The sequence below is a fragment of the Fundulus heteroclitus genome, unplaced genomic scaffold (genome assembly GCF_011125445.2).
Source record: "Fundulus heteroclitus isolate FHET01 unplaced genomic scaffold, MU-UCD_Fhet_4.1 scaffold_651, whole genome shotgun sequence".
In the NCBI taxonomy this organism is placed as follows: domain Eukaryota; kingdom Metazoa; phylum Chordata; class Actinopteri; order Cyprinodontiformes; family Fundulidae; genus Fundulus; species Fundulus heteroclitus.
In genome coordinates this window covers 15642-38042 of record NW_023397090.1, presented here as the reverse complement: position 1 = coordinate 38042, position 22401 = coordinate 15642, and the positions used below count along the sequence as shown (strand labels likewise).

The 22401-nt window shown below is 41.5% G+C and overlaps 1 protein-coding gene across 1 annotated transcript in view; it reads left to right on the top strand.

The window, feature by feature from the left end:
* LOC105935410 (nesprin-2) overlaps nucleotides 1-22401 on the top strand; it is a gene marked incomplete at its 3' end in the record, with an annotated part of 38588 nt that overhangs the window by 1652 nt on the left and 14535 nt on the right. The window contains 26 exon segments of the mRNA XM_036133649.1: nucleotides 350-609; nucleotides 699-849; nucleotides 1024-1164; nucleotides 1249-1380; nucleotides 1670-1852; nucleotides 1988-2125; nucleotides 2802-2987; nucleotides 3323-3445; nucleotides 4427-4606; nucleotides 4897-5004; nucleotides 6474-6572; nucleotides 7018-7095; nucleotides 7188-7604; nucleotides 7725-7828; nucleotides 7920-8067; nucleotides 8285-8380; nucleotides 10333-10485; nucleotides 10620-10820; nucleotides 12827-12919; nucleotides 13193-13375; nucleotides 13573-13743; nucleotides 13887-14021; nucleotides 15395-15594; nucleotides 17824-17956; nucleotides 20755-20937; nucleotides 21509-21658. Of these exon segments, the coding sequence (XP_035989542.1) occupies nucleotides 350-609; nucleotides 699-849; nucleotides 1024-1164; nucleotides 1249-1380; nucleotides 1670-1852; nucleotides 1988-2125; nucleotides 2802-2987; nucleotides 3323-3445; nucleotides 4427-4606; nucleotides 4897-5004; nucleotides 6474-6572; nucleotides 7018-7095; nucleotides 7188-7604; nucleotides 7725-7828; nucleotides 7920-8067; nucleotides 8285-8380; nucleotides 10333-10485; nucleotides 10620-10820; nucleotides 12827-12919; nucleotides 13193-13375; nucleotides 13573-13743; nucleotides 13887-14021; nucleotides 15395-15594; nucleotides 17824-17956; nucleotides 20755-20937; nucleotides 21509-21658 (4146 nt within the window).

The following is a 22401-nucleotide window of genomic DNA, read 5'->3' as shown; positions in this document are numbered from 1 at the left end:
CGAGTCAGAATGATCTGAATGTAGGAGTCCGAGTCCAAGTTCGAGTCATCAGTGCTCAAGTCCAAGTCAAGTCACGAGTCTCTAAATTTAGCTAATGACTCGGACTCGAGTTCGAGTCTCGGACTCGAGTACTACAACACTGGTACGCACTCTGTGCATGCTAAATGACAAATAAAGTTGTCTAAGTCTACAATACGTTTGGTTAGAAAGTGACGTTGATGCAAACAAGCTGTTGGGCTCTTAGAATAAAGACACAAGCCAACTCTACTCACTGCTATGACTTTCCTAGACTAAATAAACTCATTGGTGTATATCACAGTCACTGAAGGTTCAGTTCTACTTTCCTTAGATGGAGGAAAGTTGGAGTTTTTTGGAGGGCCTTCAGGCTGAGCTTCCAGACCCCTCCACTGTGAGTTTCTCTCAGGACGAGCCACAGGAGCTTCTGGCTCTGGTGGAGCAGCACCAGGCTGGTTTGGAGCAGGAGCAGGAGGCCCTGTTGTCCCTTGAACGTCAGCTGGAGCACGCTTCGGGGTTATCCTTTTCCCAGGGTTCCAGTATCCCTGGACCCAACGGCAAAGCACTGGAGAAGATCCGAGGGAGCATCAGGAGGTGGAACTAGTTTTCACATTTGGCTGTGTAAAATAAAGTCATCGGAGCAAGCTGTGAGATAGATGTTTAAACATTGTCGATCCCCGCAGCTTGAAAGAGAGAAACCTGCTTCTCATGGCTGCAGCAGAGGGAGAGGAGAAAGAAAGGCAGCAAGTTCGAGAAGAAATAGAAGATGTTGAGAAAAAGCTGTTTGCAGATTTACCAGAGTTGGAAACAAGTTCAAATCCAAGCAAGATACAGGTCAGCTCATTTTTTTTATGTTTCACTACTATGTAAACAAAGAATTTGATATGTTTTAGGGAAGGTGGTTGATTTAAAAACATCTTTATACAGATAAAAGCACATAGATTATAAAAGATTGAGCTATTATTTACTGGAAAATAAGCAGATTTTTTTTGTCTTTTTGCACTAAAGCTGCAAGAAAAGGTTTTATCCCTAAAGAGCCAGCTGAAACATATCACGGACAGCCTGGAGAGCCGATATGCAGAAATCCCGACTTGGATCGGAAAGAAGATGCAAAATGTTGGACAATCTGTACAGAAAGCAGAAGAAATGGTGACTTTAGCATTCATCTGTACTGACAAAGGAAATATCGCTCCCTAATCTATTTTTCATAAACAAAATGTTTGTGTTCCACAGCTTTTGGAGAGTGACAGCCCAGTTAGGAAACTTTCCCAAAGAGTGAGGGAGCTGGGTTCTGGTCTGGACAGAGTAACAGCCTTATTGGAGCAGAAAAGTCCAACAATTACAGAAGCCCAGGATGTCCTCAAGGTCTTTATGTCTTCATTTTGTTTCTGTCTGCGTGAAAACCTATTTCATAATTCCGTAATTGTTTGTCTAATATTTTGGACATAGCCACATTTCTTTATTTGCTTTTTTAGAACTTTTGATTCACTTTAACAGACCTTGAGAAAAAATGTTCTGGACATAAATATTTTTCGTGACGCTACAAGACCAACTAACCGGTGCTTAAGATATATCTAATTACTAATCACAAAAAAGAAATGTACACAGAATTTGATCCACACTGTTGTGACAAAGCTTATGCATTGTTCTCCAGTGTGTGTGGGATGAACTGGATGCATGGCACAGCAGCTTAATGTTGCTTGAGTGTGAAGTGCAGGACCTCGCAGAGGACCAGCCTGATGATGCCCAGCTTCTGATGGACCGGCTCACAGAACCATCCCAGCTCTACCAGAACGCATCCCGGATGGCTGAGAACCGCACCGCCTTCCTCAGCAAGGTTTCCTTCCTCTACTTACTTGTTTGGCTGTCTACTTGCCGCTGGGGGTGACGGAACTTAACAAGCACTGGAAATCGTCCTCAATGCAACATCATATAAAAATGTGTCCTTGTGTTTTCCCTTCTCGGATGTTAGATTCCCAGCTGCCTCCAGGGGTTTGAAGACATTTCTCACAGAGCGTCTGGCTGGCTAGATGAAGCGCAGTCATGGCTCAACACCCCCTGCATGTTTACAACGGCCAAAAGTCTCCACAATCATGTCAAGTATTTTCAGGTCAGAGGTCCCATGTTCCCCTAAAGCTCTCTGTTGTACAAAAATTCAATCCACACATGTCATCTCAAGGCACTTTACAAAGTCAAATTCAATCAAATCATGGAGACAGAATTGTCAAAAAGTTTAATCTAACGAAACACAGCAGGTTGCATCAAGTCTCTCCAAGCAGCATTCACTCATCCTGAAAGAGCGTAAACCCTCAGGGGACAGTCGTCTGCATTGTTGATGGCTTTTGCAGCAATCCCTCATACTGAGCATGCATGAGGCGACAGTGGAGAGGAAAACTCCCCTTTAACAGGGAGGAGAACCTCCAGCAGAACCAGAACCAGACTCAGTGTGAACGGGTCATCTGCCTTAACTGACTGGAGGTTAGAGAAGACAGAGCAGAGACACAAAAAAGCACAGAAGCACACATTGATCCAGGAATCCTTTCTATGTTAGAAAGGGTAATGGCAGATGATCTGCCTCCCCTGGATGGATCTGAACGGCAGACCAAAATGCCAGCCTTGTATTGTGCTATAATTGTTTACTCATACCCTAAATGTTCCAATGTAGTTCAGAGTCTTAAAACAAAAACAAAGTTTATAGAAAACTTAATGTAGGACTCACACATCACTGCATCACACAATTAAACTAAGTGTTTGATTTTACTGCTGGGTTGCTATTTCTGCAATAGTTGCTCCTGGAGGACTCCGAGAGGATCAGAAGCACCCTGAAGGTCTATAAATCAGCGCTGGCAGAGATCTCTGCCGTGTGTGACATCAGCGCGCAGGAAGAGAAGCTGGACCAAAGAGACCAACAGGTTCAGGAAATGCAACAGATCGTCGTTGAGCCGCTCGATCAACTCCGGGAGGCTGCTGCGGTAAAAACCCTAAATAAAATACAATTTTGATGTTAAGCCATGCTGTGGAAATATTTAATCTTAATCCGAATTTGAACGGGTTTAGATGCTAAGCACACTGGATTTGTATTTTTTTTTTTGCTTGACACAAGCACACCTGCAGTAAAAACAGTGTAATGCAAACTAAGTAATCTTAGGCTGAACTGAAATAAGAGCTGTGGATCTTCACGCTATGAGTCAGTACCAGATGAAATGGGCCCAAGTTAGATTTTTAGTTAGATAATAAAGAGATCAAGCAGTACAAGAAGCTCCCAATCAATTCAAATACTTTTAAGTTATGTCACTTTCTCTTTCAGATAGTGGAGGTGGTTGAAGCTGACATTAAAGCCATGGAGAAGAACGTCTCAACTATCAAGACCGTTTTACACTCGATGGACAATGCACAGATTACACAAAAAGAACATCTTCAACACTGCGAGGTAAAATACTGCTGATGCAGCTCTGACTGCCCTCACCAATATGGTGATGTATAATGTTTTGGGGTTTTTTTTGCGTCTGTTTTACAAGCGGTCAGACAGGATAACTTGTAAATGGTTGTTAATACCAGGTCCATCTCGGATTTGGATTCACAGTTTTGTTGTCAGCTCAAGTGCATCAACTTGTTGCTTGTCAGACGTTATACAGATTGAAAAAAAGTTTTGTATCTAAAGAAACCTGGTAGATAGTATCGAGGCGTTGACTTGGAGCATTCGCTTCTCCTGGGTCAGCATGTAGTGACAGTGGACAATTGCTTACATTGTGTTGTTGACAATGCAGCAATCCCTCATCCTGAGCATGCATGTAGTGACAGTGGAGAGGAAAACTTCCCTCTAACAGGAAAGAAATCTAAGGTAGAACATGAAGTTGTCGGCAGGAATAGCTCAGCCAATGCCCCCATTCAGGGTGTTGTCACAGCTAAATTGAACATCGGGCCAGATGTAGCTACTATGGAAAGAAAACGGAAAGAAAACAGTTAAAAGCTGAGATAACAGTAAATCATTGTCAATGGGAGAGTAGTAGGAGAATGTAGTAGAGTGAGACAAAGTGGTCTTTGTGTCTTCTAGCAGCCTAAGCCTATAGCAGCGTAATAACTGGGATAGGTCAGGATAACCTAAGTAATTCAGACTGTAAGATTTATCAAAAAGGAAAATTTTAAAAAGTAGACGGGGTGTCTGCCTGACGAATCAAAACTGGGAGCTGATTTCACAGGATAGGATCCTCATAACTAAAGGATCTGCCTCCCATTCTTCATTTAGAGACTCTTGGAACCACCAGTAGACCTGCAGTCTGAGAGCGAAGTGCTCTGCTAGGAACATATAGAACAGAGTAAATTAGCAATAGTACAAATCCTAATTATTCGGTCGTCAGAAGAACATGGCTACTTTAAAACCCATCGTGAAGTTTGATTTTTGCCGTTTCAGGTGATCCTGACCCAGATTCAGTCAATGCAGAAGAGGTTGGAAGACCTGGAGACCTGGAAAGAGGAGATCCACCTCCCTGAAGGAACTGAAAACCTTGTGGTCTTCTCCAAAGCCAGGCTGCTGGTTGACCAGCTGGACGAGGTGGAAAAAATCACCAGGGAGCAAATGTCTCTGCTGGAGGTAGGACTGTACCCACCTGAATGCCACATTGTGTGTTAAAATGGGGGTTATGTTCGCTTATTTTGTAGGAATAAGGAGGGTAAAGAAAGACTATACGTGTAAAGTTGGTTCTCTTTTTCTAGTATTGCTAACCTTGGATTACAAGTTAGGAGCTAGCACAGTGCTTTGGTTGGCAACAAAGAAGTAAAGCCAAAATTTATGTCTTAATATGTCCAGTTTTGTCAAACAGTTTCTCTGCATCCTATTAAAACAAGTGTGATGATTTATTTTTAACTGTTCTTACCAAACAGAACAAAAGGGAGGAAGAAACAACTGAGAATCTTGATATTATGTCAGTCTCTGATCGTCCTGAAGAGATGCTGACCCTGGAGAACCCTGCACATAGACGCTTTTTCCAGGTAATACACGATAAAAAAAAGGCTTATCCACATTATGGGGTGATTGATTTGAAAAGTTATTATCTGAGAAATGAATCAGTCATAAACTTCTGATTTATTATATACTTATAACTGGTGGAGCAACACTTTAATCTTAATTGCTGAAACCTTTTTAAGTTGTTGTTGCCTTTTTTCTGGATTTAGCTGAACCTTGATATGAAGGTCTTAACACATTAAAGTCAGACTAAAAAAAGTAAAAGAGGCCGATTAACACCGTTGGATCTTAGGGTGGCAGCATTAGACTGTAGAAAAGTAATAAACTGGTCACAGATTCTTTTGGTCTGAATAAGTAGAGAAAAGGTTTTGCATTTTCAGACTTTATTCCCAACAGTTTAGTTCATCCACCCATCCATCCATCCATCCATTTATCTGTTCATCCATCCATCCATCCATCCCCCACCCACCTGTCTGTCCATCCATCCATCCATCCATCCATCCATCCATCCATCCATCCCTCTATTTATCTGTTCATCCATCCATCCATCCATCCATCCATCCATTTGTTCATCCATCCCTCCATCCATCCATCCATTTGTTCATCCATCCATCCATCCCTCTATTTATCTGTTCATCCATACATCCACTTGTTCATACATCCCTCCATTTATCAATTTATCCATCGATCCATACATCCATCATTTCGTCCATCCCTCCATTTATCTGTTCATCCATCAATCCATACATCCATCATTTAATCATCACTCATTATCTGTTCCGTCATCCATTTTGTCTGTTCATCCATCCATCCATCCATCCATCCATCCATCCATCCATTCATTTGTTCATCCATCTCTTCATCCATCCATCCATTTGTTCATCCATCCCTCCATCCATCCATCCATTTGTTCATCCATCCCTCCATCCATCCATCCATCCATCCATCCATCCATCCATCCATCCATCCATTTGTTCATCCATCTCTTCATCCATCCATCCATTTGTTCATCCATCCCTCCATCCATCCATCCATTTGTTCATCCATCCCTCCATCCATCCATCCATTTGTTCATCCATCCCTCCATCCATTTGTTCATCCATCCATTTGTCCATCCATCCATCCATCCATCCATCCATCCATCCATCCATCCATCCATCCATCCATCCATCCATCCACAATTTGTCCATAAAACCATCCATCCATCTGTTCTTCATCCATCTGTCCATATGTACGACTGTACATCCACCCATCTTTCCAAATGTACAAATATTTACCATCTTCATAGTTAACCTAAATAATGTTTCACCAAAATAAAGTCATTTTAACCATTTGACTCTTCATGTTGCTAAAATTGTTTTAAAGCAACATTCATCCATGAAAGAAGCATTACATTAATGACACGGTGATTGTGTGATCAGAAAGGCAACTTATTGTTCCATTTTCATTAAACTCACATGTTTGGTGATTCACTAACTCTCGTCCCTGAAATCAGGAGGATTTTGAGGTGACTTATTCAGACAAAGAAGAGGATGAGGGAGATGAGAGTTGTCACTCTTCTTCCTCTGACACACTAACAGGCAGTATTCCAGAGGTAAATCTGAGAAACTATTAAACTATTGGGTCATTGAGCATCTTCTTTTATTTTCAGTCAACTATTTCAACCATAACAAACACAAAAATTCTGACATTTCTGTTTCTGAAGAAGGGATAAAATGCTTTTTGGGATGAACATCTCACATCTTAGACATTTTTTAATTAATATTTTTCTTTTCATCAACTTGATAATTTTCAAATGGATTCATGCATGTGTTCTTTGCTACTAATTGAATTAACATATTTTACATGTAATGAAGCTGCACAAGGCAGGTTTTTGTTTTACCCTATAAACCCACTCCTCCACTGTCAAGAGCAGCTGCTTGAAATCCTCCTCAGAAAGCCTTCCTTTCATCCAAGCACTCAAAATGAGAAGGACGTGTTTGAATAAATGTGTGGGCAGGGATTTTAGCTGCATTGTTATTTTTCCACAAATCCACTAGGACCTGGAGGAGATGGTTAAACTTTCCGATGAACAAAGGGAGGATATGTCTGAAATCAAGCCTCAGGAAATTGTGAAGGTAAAGATATTAGAAGCACTGTGACATGAGCATTTCTTTATAACAAAAACCTGGTGGGGTTTTAGAGTTAAATAATCAAATTTGTCTTTCAGGAGATGGAGGGCACAGCTCCTCAAGCAGAAAACTGTTCAGAAGAACCTGCACCGAGTGTTTTAGGTGTGAAGCCTGGGCTTCATGACCACTTTGGATCTCAGAATACTGGAACCGGATCTTCTAAAGTGGACTTAAGGGCAAACGTTTGTCAAATCGTTGGTCTTGAAACTGTGACAAAGGATGAGCTAACGGATAAACACGTTACAACAACTCCAGACGTACAAGAAGCATCAAAACAGGAAATCGTCGACATCAGTCCTCAAATGAACTCGTCTTTGGTGGAAGCGACAGCGGGAGACACGAGGCTGATTCCTTCAAGACCCATAACTCCGTTTTGTACCAAAAAAGCATCAGATGAGCTCAGAAAGGAGGAGAATGACCTTCTGTCTCTGTCCCCGGCTGACATTTCACATCCAGTAAGTGTCCACGGATAACAAGTGAATTAAAAGTGTAGAAACCTTTGACGTGTTTTATTTAGAAACACGGCTACTTTAGAAACCAGAATCCATCAAGCTTGTTCTCATTTTCATTACCAGGACACCCTAAGCAGGCTGAAAGAGCAAAAAGACGTCAGCCCAAGTCTCTTTAGTGGTTTGGCAGCAGCTAAAAAACACGAGGAGATTCCAGAAGCAGCAACTGGGTAACATCCGGCTAAAGAGAAAACTCTTGTGTGTAGAAATTTTAGTTTCTTCAACCATATTAAACACCTGTCCTGTTTTTGTGTTACTTAGCTCTCTTAACCACGAAGATGATGATGTGGAGAATCAGCGGCAGGGAATCCAATGTACTCAAATCTCCAAAAAACGGAGCTCTTTGAAAACGGTGTTGGAGGCGCAGCAAAACAGGATCAGCACACAAGATGGAAGGAAAATGAAAACGGTTAGAAAATACGAGAAAATATGAGTGGTGTGGGGTTGCTGAGGCCCCCTATAACAAAGTACCAGCTAACACTACTTCTTAAAAATGTTCCTCATCTATTCAGGCCCTGGTTTCTGTGTCATATGAATAAAACTGTTATTTTTGGCTAGTATGGTGCATTAATAGCTAACGGCAATCCCCAGACATGAAGCTCCTCCTTTATGGTTTTTTTGTGCAGGTTCCAGGAGAAAACTCGGCGTCAACAGGATCCGCTTCATCAGCTCTACAGCAAATATGTGACGCCAACGCTTCGCTCCGACTAATATTATACGAGGTACGGACAGAGTTTAATCTGAAATCAATCTCATTCTCAGCCTCTTCATTCTGGTACGCAGTCATGATGGTGTCCAACAAACAGTTTTAAATGAAATCTAGCAACAAAAAGTAAATAAATGAAGAAGTAATTATTAATTTACTCTTTGAGTCAAAAATTTGGATCCTCCTACTGATAAAAAGTGACACGCCGAAACCAGGGCCGGATTATACATAAGGGCCAGTGCCCAGGGGCACCAACCATGGGGGGGCACCACATGACACATGCTTTAAAAATATATTTTTCATAAATTGTTATATTATTTACTTGAAATTGTTGAAAGACCATGCATTATTCGTTTTGTGAACACTGATGTCACAATAAAAATAAATGATAAATAAATCAAGATTTTTTTGATTTCAACATTTTAAAATGAGATATTTGAATATTGCTCTCTGCTCATATGCCTACATGTAGTTGTGTAAGTTAGTAAATAGTAAATTACATTACAGAAATCCCCTTGATTATGTCTGATGTTTTTGACCGGAGGACAGCACGGGTTAGGGGGGGGCCTTTGAGGTATAGTGCCCAGGGGCACCACATTGTCTTAATACGGGCCTGGCCGAAACGGCTTAGTGAGGGTTTACAGACAGGTGTGTGTTAAGTGATAAACGAGGTAGTTTGTTGTTCGCCAGTAACTCTGATTGAAGTTTGTATGAAACAAGAGGAGTTGTTTTTGTCATCATGGCACCTTTTTAAATTAATTCATACCCAAGTTCTCTCACGTTTCACTCAGTTCTCTCACTTCATCAAAGACATCAGTGTATTTTATTGGGCTTCAAAAAAGTCCTAAAAAATAAAAAATCAGCATAGTGTGGAGTACATTTCCATTCACACCCTTTGATTTGGATAAGCCTAATTTAGCTCCAGTACAAAAGAAAGTCCAGTTGTGAGTAATTTAATATCAGTGTTAATCCACCTCTTCTCCAAAGGACATAGCGTTTCCTTTAAGAGCTTATTAGCGAGCAAACGGCATCATGAAGACCAAGGATAACAGCAGGCGGGTCAGAGAGAACGCCATAGGGACATTCAAAGCAGGGTTGCTTATAAAACCATGTCAAAAGCTGTTTTGCAAAGAAAAATTGGTGGGGAAAAATCAGTCTGAGAAATAGAAATGGAGCCATACATGAAAAGACTTGCAACTGTAGCCAAAGGTAACCTGACTCCGCCAGATAGATTTGCTCCGCATATCCATCTGGAAACCTTCCGTTGAAGTAATTTTGGGAAGGGGCGAAAATACTGGTTAGCTGATTGGCCTATGTTGGTGATAGACGGGCCAAATAAACCAATCAGATTCGTCGTCACTCTGTTACGAGCGACGACGAAAACACAACCACAAGCCAAGCTACTCTTGCTGCTGCAGGTAAAGGCTCGTTAGCTCAGCAAAGAAATACTCTGTAATTCCGATAAAACTTGCTCGATAGCCGCGCTAACGCTAGTTTCATCGGCTGAAGCCGCCATGTTCTTTAGACTGAACTGACGCGCTTCCCGTTGCGTCACACCTCAACCCGCCTCAAAGCCAACGCTGATTGGACGTTCGTTTGGTGAACGGCTCCAAATTTTCTTTAACGGAGAGTAGCCAGACTGATCTGCGAGTGAAACCTTGAAAGCTCGCGAGATCAGGATGGTCTCACGAGGCTAAGCCAAAGGTGGTTCTGCAAAAAAAAAAAAAAAAATATCCTAAAAGATTTGAGAACTATTGATGCTTGTCCTTCCACCTCATATCCTTCCACCTCATGGTCTTGGGTGTTGGGTCGACCACATAAAATCTCAATAGAAAAATAAAGTTTGTGGTTGTAATGTGGCACGATATCAATCAGTTTAACAGGGAGGACGCCTTTCTGCTTCAGTAAGACGCTGCAGATTACACTGGAGAACAAACAACGCTAGCTGTAACCTTCGGTTCTCCCCAGGTGAAGGCCTCAGGTTCTTCTCCACCAGGGCTGAAGAAGAGGCTGCATGAAGCAGCGCAGAGGGTCCTCCTTTGTCTCGACTCATCCGCCGACCTACTGACTCATGAGGAGACCTTAGCAGGGGGTCCTGAGCTGAGGCTGCTGCAGCAGGAGGTGGCCGTCCATCAACAAACCTAAACATCTGCTGTCTAAAGACAACACTTTTTCACTAATTCAGTTTTTTCCCCCCTGTGTTGGACTTGCACCTTAAAATCCCCCTCTGTCCTGTCCTCTTTGTTCTGTTACAGTGTTTATCAGCTCAGCTGCTTACTTTGACTGAGCTGCTGACTGACGTGGAGTCGCAGGTCAAAGCTGCTCTCCCGGCAGATCAGTCGGATGCTCACAGCTGTCTGACGTCCCTTCAGGATTGTCGCCATAAGGTGGAGCTCCTCCTCGCCTCCTCCCGCGATCAGCCCATCGAGCCCTCAGGAGCGCACAACCAACATCAGGTGTGATACGATGCACATTGATGGCAACCTTTTCCACAGGTGTAGTCATGGGTAAAAAGGAAATAAACCCTCTTTCAATTAAAAAAAGACACACGACAGAATCCACACTGTCATTTATCAGACAAAAACAGACATAACGATAAAGCTGAGGATAAACTACACCCCCCATGATTTATCAGCTTTCATAACCACCTTTGGTGACAATAGTGATAACTAAGCGGTAGTTTTCTGCATGACTTCATCGTGAGTTTTGGGACACTACTCTCAATAACATTACTTCATTCCAGTTAGGTCTGCTTTGTTTCTGTACAGCTGTATTTAGAGCCCAAACAACATCTAATCAGACTGAGGCCTGGACTTTGACTGGACCCTTACAGCACGTTCTTTCTTTTCTTTTTATTTCTGTTTAGCTGTTATGTTGAAGAAATGCTGCTCCTTTAGCAATCATTGTCCTGCTGAGGAAGCGGTACCATTCAAGCTGTAGCCGTCTGGCTGAAGCCCTCACATGTGACTCTAGACTACTTTGTTACACACAGGAGTTCATGGTCTACTCACAGAAAATCCAGGTCCTCTAGCTCAGGGGTTCCTAAACGTTTCAGCTTGCAACCCCTCCCTCCCCCCCTTTTTTTTGTGTGTGTGTGTGTGTTTGGGGGGGGGGGTCATAATTTTCTGACTTTATTCTCTAAATGTTCCTTATTCTTGTACACATAATATTACGATTTTATTCTTGTAATATCCCTCCCAAAAAATCATGTATTAGGCTCCTTCATAGCCAATAATTCATCAAAAACAAAACAAAAATTAGTTTCACAAATTTGTGAGGAAAAAAAGCTTGGATGCCGCCCCCCCCCCCCCCCCCCCCCACACACACACACACACTCACACACGCACACACACATACACACATAAACACAATCAAAGGTATTAATGTCCCTTATTAAGTCAAGGATATCGCTGACATTGTGAAATCAGGAATTTAAAACATCAATTGGATCATCTCGTGACCCCCAAGAGGTGCCACTTTGGGAACACCTGCTCTGGCTCATAATCGAGTGCAGATCATCAGCCCTTTACCACCGTGCTTCCCTTTGGTTTGAGGTGTTTTTCTGACATCTGAGTTTGTTTTTTTTACCAAATACCATGCTGTGCATTATAGCCAGACACCTCTACTTTGGTCAGGACATTATTCCATAAGTCTTGGGCTTTATTTAGATGCTACTTTGCATACCTACAGCTCTTTTATTAAAGGAGGGGGGGGCGGTTACTCCTTCAACCCTTCGAAACAAGCTGCTCTGACCCTGCAGTAAATTTGTCGAGACCATTCCTACAAAGTTTGAAGATGCTCTTACAGGTGTTCCATTATCTCTGTGTGGACTTCAGATAGTTCGTTAATCATGTTAAAACCCTTTCCCGGTGGTTGAGCAGTAACAGTTGCATCTTCAGGGCCCATTGCTGATAATTTTCTCCTTTTACAGCCAAAAACATCAATGTATTCATTGGGATATTATTGGACAGATCATCACAAACCAGCGTGTAAGGGATGTGGAGGGAAAGCTACTTTAAAATTACTTTTTAAAAATTATTTCTTAAAAATAAAAATCTGTAAAGTGTGGAGTACATTTGCATTTACAGCTTCTGATGTAGTTTGTGACCTTGTAAAAAGAAATAATTGCACCACTATAGTTTGGTTCTGTTGTAAAAAAAACTTTGTAAAAGTTGCCTAAAAACACGGAAATACTGCTAATAGAAGGTATTTGGATTAGCTTTATATTCAAAAACAATTCAAGTTTATTATTTTGGCGGAAGTGGCTTATCAAAAGTCCATGGAGGCCCTTAAGAGCCACAGGTTGTGGACCCCTGATTAAAACGTTTTCCTTTAAGCAGAAAGAATAAGATGTTGTTAGAAAAAGTCAACCAGATAATCTAGTTGTTTATTGATTAAAATGAGAGTTAACTGTAAAGAACTTGATAAGAATCAACACCAGGTTTATCTTTCTGTACTGTAGACGCTCCCCGCCAACGTATCATGTCTCCTGGATGCCTTTGACACGGGAGACTGGGAGATCTTCCCAGATCTGAACGGTTCTCCCAGTTTGGAGGTAACAGCTAAGGCAATTTAAACATTTTGATTTAATAAAGGTTTAACATTTCAAAGGTTCGTCTAAACAAATCATTGATCAATTTAGATGATTTTTGCAAAGCAGTTTTTTTTTTTTCATTATTACCGTTTATCATTATTGTTAAACTGCTTCCCATATTCACATTTTGTTCAGTAGTTCAGAAACTTCACCAAACATATTCTCACCATTCAGGATTTGTCTTCTGACCAGTTTTCATGTTCAGCTTAGCCTGTGTCTGTCTATCACCCTCAGTGTGCGCTGGGCGGACATCTGAGGGCGAGTACAGGGGGAAAGGAGGAACTACAACTCTCCTCTCAATCCTTGCTTCAGGGGATGTCTCGCCTCTTGAAACAGGGCGAGGAGAGTTTAACAGAAAAACGGACGAGCCAAATTCCCAACCGCAGCAAACTTCAAGCCGTTCTCTGCAGACGCAAGGTATCTCATTATGCAGCTCTTCAATATGCAGGCAATGCCAGATTTGAGTTAAAGACGGGATCTACTTTCCTCTACAAAGTTAAAGAAACCTCCAAGAGTTTAAGTTTATCTCTCCAAATATCAATAACCTCTTTTTTATGTTGAATTATTTACTGTTTAACTTACTTTTGTCACAAATCTGGACCCAAATTATGCAGAAACTCCTCCAGGTCCTCGGATCCCAGCGGTCTTTTCTTCAGTATCTATTCCAACGTGAACCCAATGCACTTGAGAGCCAAAAGGATGAATGGGTACATCTGGAAGTCAGGGCCAAAGCTCTGCAGCAGCAAGTTCTGGAGGAAGAAATCGCTTCTCAAAGGAGGCTTCAGGTTTAGGGTGTTTGTTTGCTGAAGGCCATATGATGCATATTTATGCACACATAAATGCACATCTTTTGTTGTATTAAAAAAAAAAAAAAGATCAGTTCTGGGGTGTGCTGAAATGTATGGGTTTGCTTTTGCCTTTGATTTAGGACTGGATCCGTTGGGAGCGTCGTTGTGATGAACTTGGCAGGGTGCTGGATGAGTCTGAAGCCTTTATTAGCAGCGGAGAATCTGAGGGAGGCGATGAGGATGAGATGCTGGAGCAGAGACTGCATGTCTGCAAGGTGATTCCTGTAAAAACTTCTAAGTTTATTCTCATTTCTTCTCTCGGACTGCCTCCTTATACTAAAAAAAAAAAAAACACTGAACAGAGAATACAGATTTTGAGGAATAAAACAGCAGCAAAAACACCTCTGAGAGTTTAATAAACTGTGAAAGGAGAAAGGCTGCATCTCAGGAAACATTGCAATAGTTAAATAAAATAATAAAAACACAACATTTGGAATGCAAATAAATACAAACACAAAAGCACAGTGTAGCTTATAAGATCGTAAGAACATCCAAACATTATTTGAACTACAAATTTTTTTCAAACTATAGTTCTTTTGTGATATTGTCTTCATCTTTGTATCCACATATCTACAATTATCGAAGTTTTAATTATTATTATTTAAAAAATTTTATACTTTAGACCAGGGATCACCTACCTCTTTGAAACTCAGAGCTACTTCATCTTAGCTTTATGTAAAATAGACATGTTTTTAATGCTTTGTTATAATTATTGTTGTTTTTAAATCTATATACATGCAAATGTCAATAAACAAGAAGAGGAGCAAAATAAAATAAAGTTTTAGATGCAGCTAACCAGGGGGTTGTGCTGTTTTTAGAACAGGCTAATGGGCACCACATGTGGTCCTCGGGGGCTACTTGGAGCCCGCAGGCCACATGTTGGTGACCCCTGCTTTAAACAATGCATATATCATAGCACTTCCTTTTTTTCCTTACATTTTAATTACTATAACGTTTAAAGTTTGTTACCTTTTTACTGCTGAGCAGTATTTCCCTGATTTGCTCCAAACAACATTGGAGCAATTTGTTGAATTTACTGGTCTATAAATGGTGATTTAAAGTTGATATAAATTAATTGTTGAATGGGTGTACAGGGGACAAAAATAACTTTAATTTCTTCTTGACAAAAATATCCTACCTTTTTGTGAGTGCTGCAAGAAATTCAAAAGATATGCATTTAAGTGTTGATGCGTCTGAAGAAGTTGTCCATACACTACAAAAAGGGAACTAAACTAAGTACAATTTTCTGGAAATTAGTGTATTTGTCCTTGATTTGAGCAGAAAGTTTAAATAATTAGCCAGTGGAAGAAGATTTTTGCCCTTAAGATAGGAGCAATGCACCTCCATCATCTTATTTCAAGCGCAGTATATCTACTTATCTTATTTTAGGGGTCAAAATGCTCATTCCATACGCAGATCATCTTATTTACCTGCTCAAATTAAGGACAAATACACTAATTTCAAGAAAATTTATACTAACTTTTAGTTAGTAAAAAGTAATGGTGCCCATTCTTATCAGTGACTGCTGTGGCCGTCATTGTTTAACTCGTTGCCTTCATGCGTAAAACTCATTCTGCTCGTTTTATAGCAAACCCTGCTGCGGCTGGATGAGAGCAGGGCCGTGTTGGGAGCGCTGCAGGATCTCAGGGCGGCGATGCAGGCAGAGCCATGGTTCGCTAGCACGGTCGGGCCGGCAGGGGGCGCCCTGGAGCTGCGATGGAAAGCCGCTTTCAGGCGGACAGAGCAAGAGATCACGCGCCTGAGGAGGATCCAGGAAGGCAGGGCCAGGTGGGCAAGGTTCACTTTTACCAATTAGGAGCATGGATGGAGGAGAAAAGCGGCCTCCTATGTTACAGGCAGACGAGAAGGTTTATTATTGCTTGAGCATTTGACAGATTGTCTGAAATAACCAGATGGGCAGCGTTATTGATGTCACAATATGATGTTAAATGTATTTATATGCTGTTTAAATGAAGTTTCAGGGCTTGGTTTTTAAAAAAACAAATAAAAAGAAAACACCTGATACAGAATAAGAAACCCAAAGCTTCACATTTTCAATAAGTTGTATTGTTTTGATCCTAACAGACCAAAGTTGCACTACTGAAGTTGAGGCCCTAGTCTGTCTATTCGTATCCCACTGTTTCCTATTCAATTCATTTCAATTTTATTTATATAGCACCAGTTCACAACACGTCACCTCAAGGCTCTTTACTAAGTCAAAATCAATCAAATCATACAGAGATTGGACGCTCAGCTGATTGCATCAAGCATTCACTCCTCCTGAAAGAGCGTAGAGCCACAGTGGACAGATGTCTGCTTTGTCGATGGCTTTTGCAGCAATCCCTCATACTGAGCATGCATGAAGCGACAGTGGAGAGGAAAACTCCCCTTTAACAGGGAGAAAAACGACCAACTGGTGCTTACAGAAGACAGAGCAGAGACACAAAAAAGTACAGAAGCACACGTTGATCTAGGAACACTTTCTATGTTAGAAAGGGACCCCCCCCCCCCCTTCCCCAGGAAGGAGGCACCCCAACCAAATGAGAACGCCAGGCCAGATGTAGTTACTGTGAAGAAGAAAAAAAATTTAAAAAGAAAAAAAAAACACAGAATATAAAGTTAATAGTATAAATAACAAATAATGCACAGTTAAATAATAGTAGAAAGTTAGCAGAGTGAGAGAAATGGATCCTGATGTCCTCCAGCAGCCTAACTACAGAGATAGCTCAGGGTAACTTAAGCCACTCTAACGATAAGCTCCTACGATCCTAACATGGTGGGGTTTCCCAAAGCAAACATCCTCCTCTCCATTATTACACTTTTAGATCCTGTCCAGAAAGACCACAACCAGAACTGGTAGCGATGGGAAGTCCTTAGAGGCCAAAATGCATAGAAAGAAGAGGATTTCAGACCCAAAATTCTGAAATGAGCTTTCTTCGTAGGGTGGTCGGGCTGATCCTTGAAGGCAGCATGTTCTGGTTCTCCTCCTGGATGAGGAAGCTCCTCAGCCTTTGAGTGCTGGATGGTGTCTCTGTTAAGAGGGAAACCAGGGGGTTCTTTCATGGACCGCTTACCTCTGTGACCTGATCTCAGGTCAGCAGAGGTGATAGATATCAAACTTGGACCTCCTTTTCATTTAATAATGACTTTTCACATGAAACAGAAGCTTCGTCAGATCAGCTCGAGGAAGTAATCGTATAGGCCAGCAGTGCACAAAATCAGCCAGTTGAATTTACTCAGGAGCTATATTTCTATTATTTCTTTTACCCCCATTACAAAACACAAAATGATTTAATTGTCAATTCATTCACATTTACCTGCTCAGCATTAAAAAGTTTATTTACGAATGAAGTGGTAAAAATGTGTTGAATGTCTTTGGTCCTGCTTACCATGTTAAAATGAAAGTGAAAAAACACGATTGGTTAATGAAAAATATTTTGTGTTGTACCTGACATTTTCCATTTAAGGATAGAACTTTGAAAAGCTCATCCCCCCCAAAAATTGTAAAAGGTGTCCATCTGCGTCAGCTCCCTTTGCTGGAGGGCCAAATCTGTGTACCATTCTTGAACTGCCGTTTGGAGGCTTATGTCTGGTGAAAAATTACAGCATCGGTGATGGAATCCCCACGAGCAGCAGCCATAAATCACGATGGTGAACTTTACTGAGGACATTTCAAGCTCCGACAAAAGGCACGCTGAAACAGTTTGAAGGCTTTAATCCCAAAAGAATCTGAGCCCAGTAACATACCTGGGTTTTAGTTTGTAAATCTGTGTGGTACACAGCCTCTGTGGGAGGAAATCTAAAATATGCAGTTCATCACATTTCTGAATTCATAACAACAGACTGAAAACGAGTTAAAAGGGACGTCAGGTTTAAAAAAAAAAGAAAAAGGCAAGCAAATCTATTTTCATTTTCTGCCTTAGGACATTTGCCAAAGTTTGACTTCCCTCAGTCAGGGGGTGCCTTCATGTTCTGCCCCACTGGTTGATCTATCAGTCTTTCCTGTCCTCCCCACAGATTCCAGGCTGACTTTACTTTGGTCAGTGAACGTCTGCTCGGTGCCAGCAAACACCTGAAGACTTTGTCAGACCTGGCGGATTCCTCAGACCTGAGTCAGGAGTCTGTTCAAAGAAGTTTGCTTGAGCTGCTGGTAAGGCTCTTATCTGCTGCTCAGACGGCCTCTGACTTGATTAACAATAACCTGCATTGCTTTTCAGCCTGGTGCTTTAATCTCCCAAGATTTGGTACCAAAAATAGTTTATTATAAGCATTAAATTATCTTTCATTTGTTAATGTTTAATAATGTTTTTTTTTTAATTAATGAAGACAAAATCTGTGTCTTTATCAGTCCAAACAGATTTAAGTGTGCATCATAGGCGCTGCAGCTTTGTTTAAGATGAGCACAGAGGTCATAGAAAGATTTAAGCGTGACATCAAAGCAGATCTGCTGCATGTAAGTTACATGCAAGGGTAGGATAAGTATGGAAAGAAGAGCATCCATCCATCCATCCATCCATCCATCCATCCATCCATCCATCCATCCATCCATCCATCCATCCACCCATCCATTCATCCATCCATCCATCCATCCATCCATCTATCATCCATCCATCCATCCATCCATCCTCTCGTTTCTCCATCATCCATCCATCATCCATCCATCCATCCATCGTCTCGTTTCTTCATCCATCCATCCATCCATCCATCTGTTTCTTCATCCATCCATCCATCCATCCATCCATCCATCCATCCATCCATCCATCCATCCATCCATCCATCCTCTCGTTTCTTCATCCATCCATCCATCCATCCATCCATCCATCCATCCATCCATCCATCTGTTTCTTCATCCATCCATCCATCCATCCATCCATCCATCCTCTCATTTCTCCTCCATCCATCCATCCATCCATCCATCCATCCATCCATCCACTTGTTTCTTCATCCATCCATCCATCCATCCATCCATCCATCCATCCATCCATCCATCCATCCATCCATCCATCCTCTCGTTTCTCCATCCATCCATCCATCCATCCACCCACCTGTTTCTTCATCCATCCATCCATCCATCCTCTCATTTCTCCTCCATCCATCCATCCATCTGTTTTTTCATCCATCCATCCATCTATCCATCCTCTCATTTCTCCACCATCCATCCACCTCGTCGTTTTCTTTCTCTTCTTTTCTTTCTCCGTCATCCATCTTGCTCGTATATATCCATCCCATCCATCCTCATCCATCCATTCCATCCTCCTCCTCCCTCATTTCTTCTTTATCTTCCGTCATCCCCATCCATCCATCCTCTTCATTTCGCCGCATCCATCCATCCATCCATCCATCCATCCATCCATCCATCCATCCATCCATCCATCCATCCATTTTTTAGTTCTCTTTCAAACTGCAGTGTTTTAGAACTAGGAACAACACATTTAACATTTAGTATTGTCAGCTTTACCAAAATATCTATATTTTTTGTTGAAAGTTTTCTTATATTCAGGGTCATGTTGTGGTCATAACACATTCAGGTCTGTTGGTAAATGCCATATCATGGAGTGTTTTACTCTGTCGGGTAATCCTACTTGACCCTTTAATAATCTGCTCATAATTAAATCTGGTCATTATTGTTTGCAACTTTTTACTTGCGTTCTTTGTCCAACAAATTTATAACAAAGTCACCGTACATCACATATACAATCATAGTAAAACAGATTGAAAGAGGGTGGATTATAGAGAACAGCGATAGTAAAAATGAATCGAATGTGATACGTTTATATTGAGGGCAAGGCCGTGCCACCATTAGCACTAGGCCTCACCTGGTCCACAGAGCCAGCCGGCTGTTCACATGTTCTTGGTCTTGGGTTGAGGTGGATGTCCTCCACCAAGAGCATGAGCACCATGAGTACTTTGGTTGTATGTACTCGGCCCTGCTGAGATGTTACCGTGTTGGTTTTACTCCTACTTGCTTGCCAGGATGATGACCAGGGTTGTTCCTCGATATGCATATTTGAGCGTTCCCGTGTGCTTGTGACACGCCATTAACCCCACTACTCTTTCAATTGCCAAGAACACCAAACCGAGAACGGACCAAATCCCCGGATGATCCCCGCCCTCTTTATCAAGCCTGCATCAGAACAGACTTGTTTTTTTAGATATTTCTTTAGGCTTTTTTTAGATATTAAAAATATTATTGTTTTAAAAACGTTTTCAATAAAATATGGTGTAATGCATAAGTAGTTTTGTATGTTAAAAAAGCTAAAGAACTTAAATTATAATTTATTTAACACAAAATATTACCTCTCACATTCAACAATGAATACATTATTCGTACAACTATTTAATTTTATGATCAATATATGTAATAATTTATTATCATCTAAAGACTACTAATAACAGGAGGTGAAATGCAGGTCCAGACGAGCTGTGCCTGTGCTGATGTCACGACTACACGAGTACGCTTCTGTTCCAACACACAGAGATACGTTCTGCGTGCTCCCGTTCTCCCCAAGTCCATACTTCCTGTGTTCTTGCCAAGAACGGACTTGAGGAGAACGTTCTTGTGAATTGATAAAAGGCCCAGGTTGAGTACACGGTGCTGTGTCCATATCAAAACATGTAGAGTTTAACCTGTTCACCATGAGGTAAATTGGTTCAAGTACCATGCTATGGAGAAAAATTGTGATGCCAAGCACACAATAATAGAAAAAAACTGTACAATACAGAGGACTGGAGTGGAGCAAACAAACCACGCCTGCCCTCGGCGGCCATCTTGGCCTGTTTGAACCACTTTACGTCACAAAATACAATTTGCTGCTGACAAAAACTTTAATCTTATAGAATATAATACTTCAACTCTATGTACTAAGCTGGGCAAATCAGATGCCCTAAATCCAAAAAAGATGTTACAAACAGAAAATAATCGTTCTAATGTTGTCCACTTTTCCCCAGGACCTCTCCATGGAGCTGGAAGCCACGTCTGCGCAGAGAGAGTCCGTCTCCAAGGAGGCCACTCGACTTCTCCACCTGAGGGAAGCCGATTGTCCTGGACTGAGAGGACAGATCTCACAGCTGGAGGCCAACAGCAGCCAACTGACCTCTGACCTCAGCAAGACGCTGGAGCATCTGCTACAGGTTCAGTATTTTTAGTTCTTTGGGTGAAATATTGCTTAAGAGAAATAGGTATAGGAACAGGAAGTCGGCCGCCATAGTGATCTTCAGAATGCGGCAAAATTTTAAGTAGGTGCTGTTTGTTTTCAGAAATGATTAGACAATGAGAACCCTCCCTGTTGAGGGGAGTATAAACCTAAACCCAGCTGAAAAATTGCCTTTCGGGGCGTCCACAGAGGGGAGGAATCGAAAAGGAAGGTCACATTTAATTTTTTCTCTCCATTCATCACCAATGAATGGAACCAGATATTTGGCATCGCTGTAATTAGTCCGTTTTTCTTCTTCTTCTAGATGGTTGGGTCTGAAGTCATACAATCAGGAAAACCACTTCAGCGAATGATATACTGATCTTATCTTCCCAAAGAGAGATTTAATAATGGGAACATTGACAATGTTCTCCTTAGTTTAGACCAGATGTTTCATTTAGAATCACCTTGACTAAGAGCAATAAAATTAAGGAAAAAAGCATCATAAACGACGGACCGTTTATGTGAAATTAAAAGCCATTAATGCTGTGCTGAATTATGCTCGTTAGCGTCTGGTGGCCGCCCCGCTGCCTGTAAAGCTGCTGTCTGAAGTGGAGAACTGGCTGAAGCAAATGGAAACTCGGCTGCGCCAGGAGAAGGAAGGAGTCCTCAAGGCCGAGAACGCCGCTAAGATGGCTGAAATCTTGCAGCACTGTCAGGTACTTCTGCCTACTCACGTCTGACTGTTTTACGAGCTATAATTTAATGGTAATCAAGTAAAACGTTGCTTTTTTTGCCAGCTTCCTTGTTTGAAGTTGAGTTCCAGCTTGAAAAAGAATCCGTATCCGCTGCCTTTCTAAAGTATCTCTGCTCCTTGAACCTCTTCACATTTTGGCATCGTATAATCACAAACATACCTTTGTTTTATGAGGGTTTTCAGTGATAGACTGATACAAAGTAGGCCAGACTGTAAAGTCAAAAGAAAACACGGGTTTTACAAATAAAAAAATAAAAAAAGGCGTGGTGTGCGTTTCTACTCAACCTCTCTGAACCAATCCTGCAATCACAGCTGCAGGACTGTTGGGCTCTGATTTTACCAACTCGAAACAGAGATTTTTTTTTTTTTGTCCATTCCTCTTTGCAATTTTTTCAAGCATAGTCGGATAAAAATGGAAAACCTCTGACTAGATCATTTTTAAGTCGTGCCACAGATTTGCTTGGGTTTAGCTCCGTTAAAGGTTTAGGGCAGGGGTCTTCAACCCTGGACCTCCGTCCTGCATGGTTTAGATGTCTCTGCTGCGTTTCACCTTAGTCAAATGATTTCATGACATCCTCAGCAGCCACCAGGGGCTGCAGAGGCCTGCCAGGCGTTCCAGTATTCAGGTTAGGTGTGTGAAGGCAGGGAAAAACATTAAACATGCAGGACGGTGGGTCCTGGGGACCAGGGTTTGAAGACCTCAGG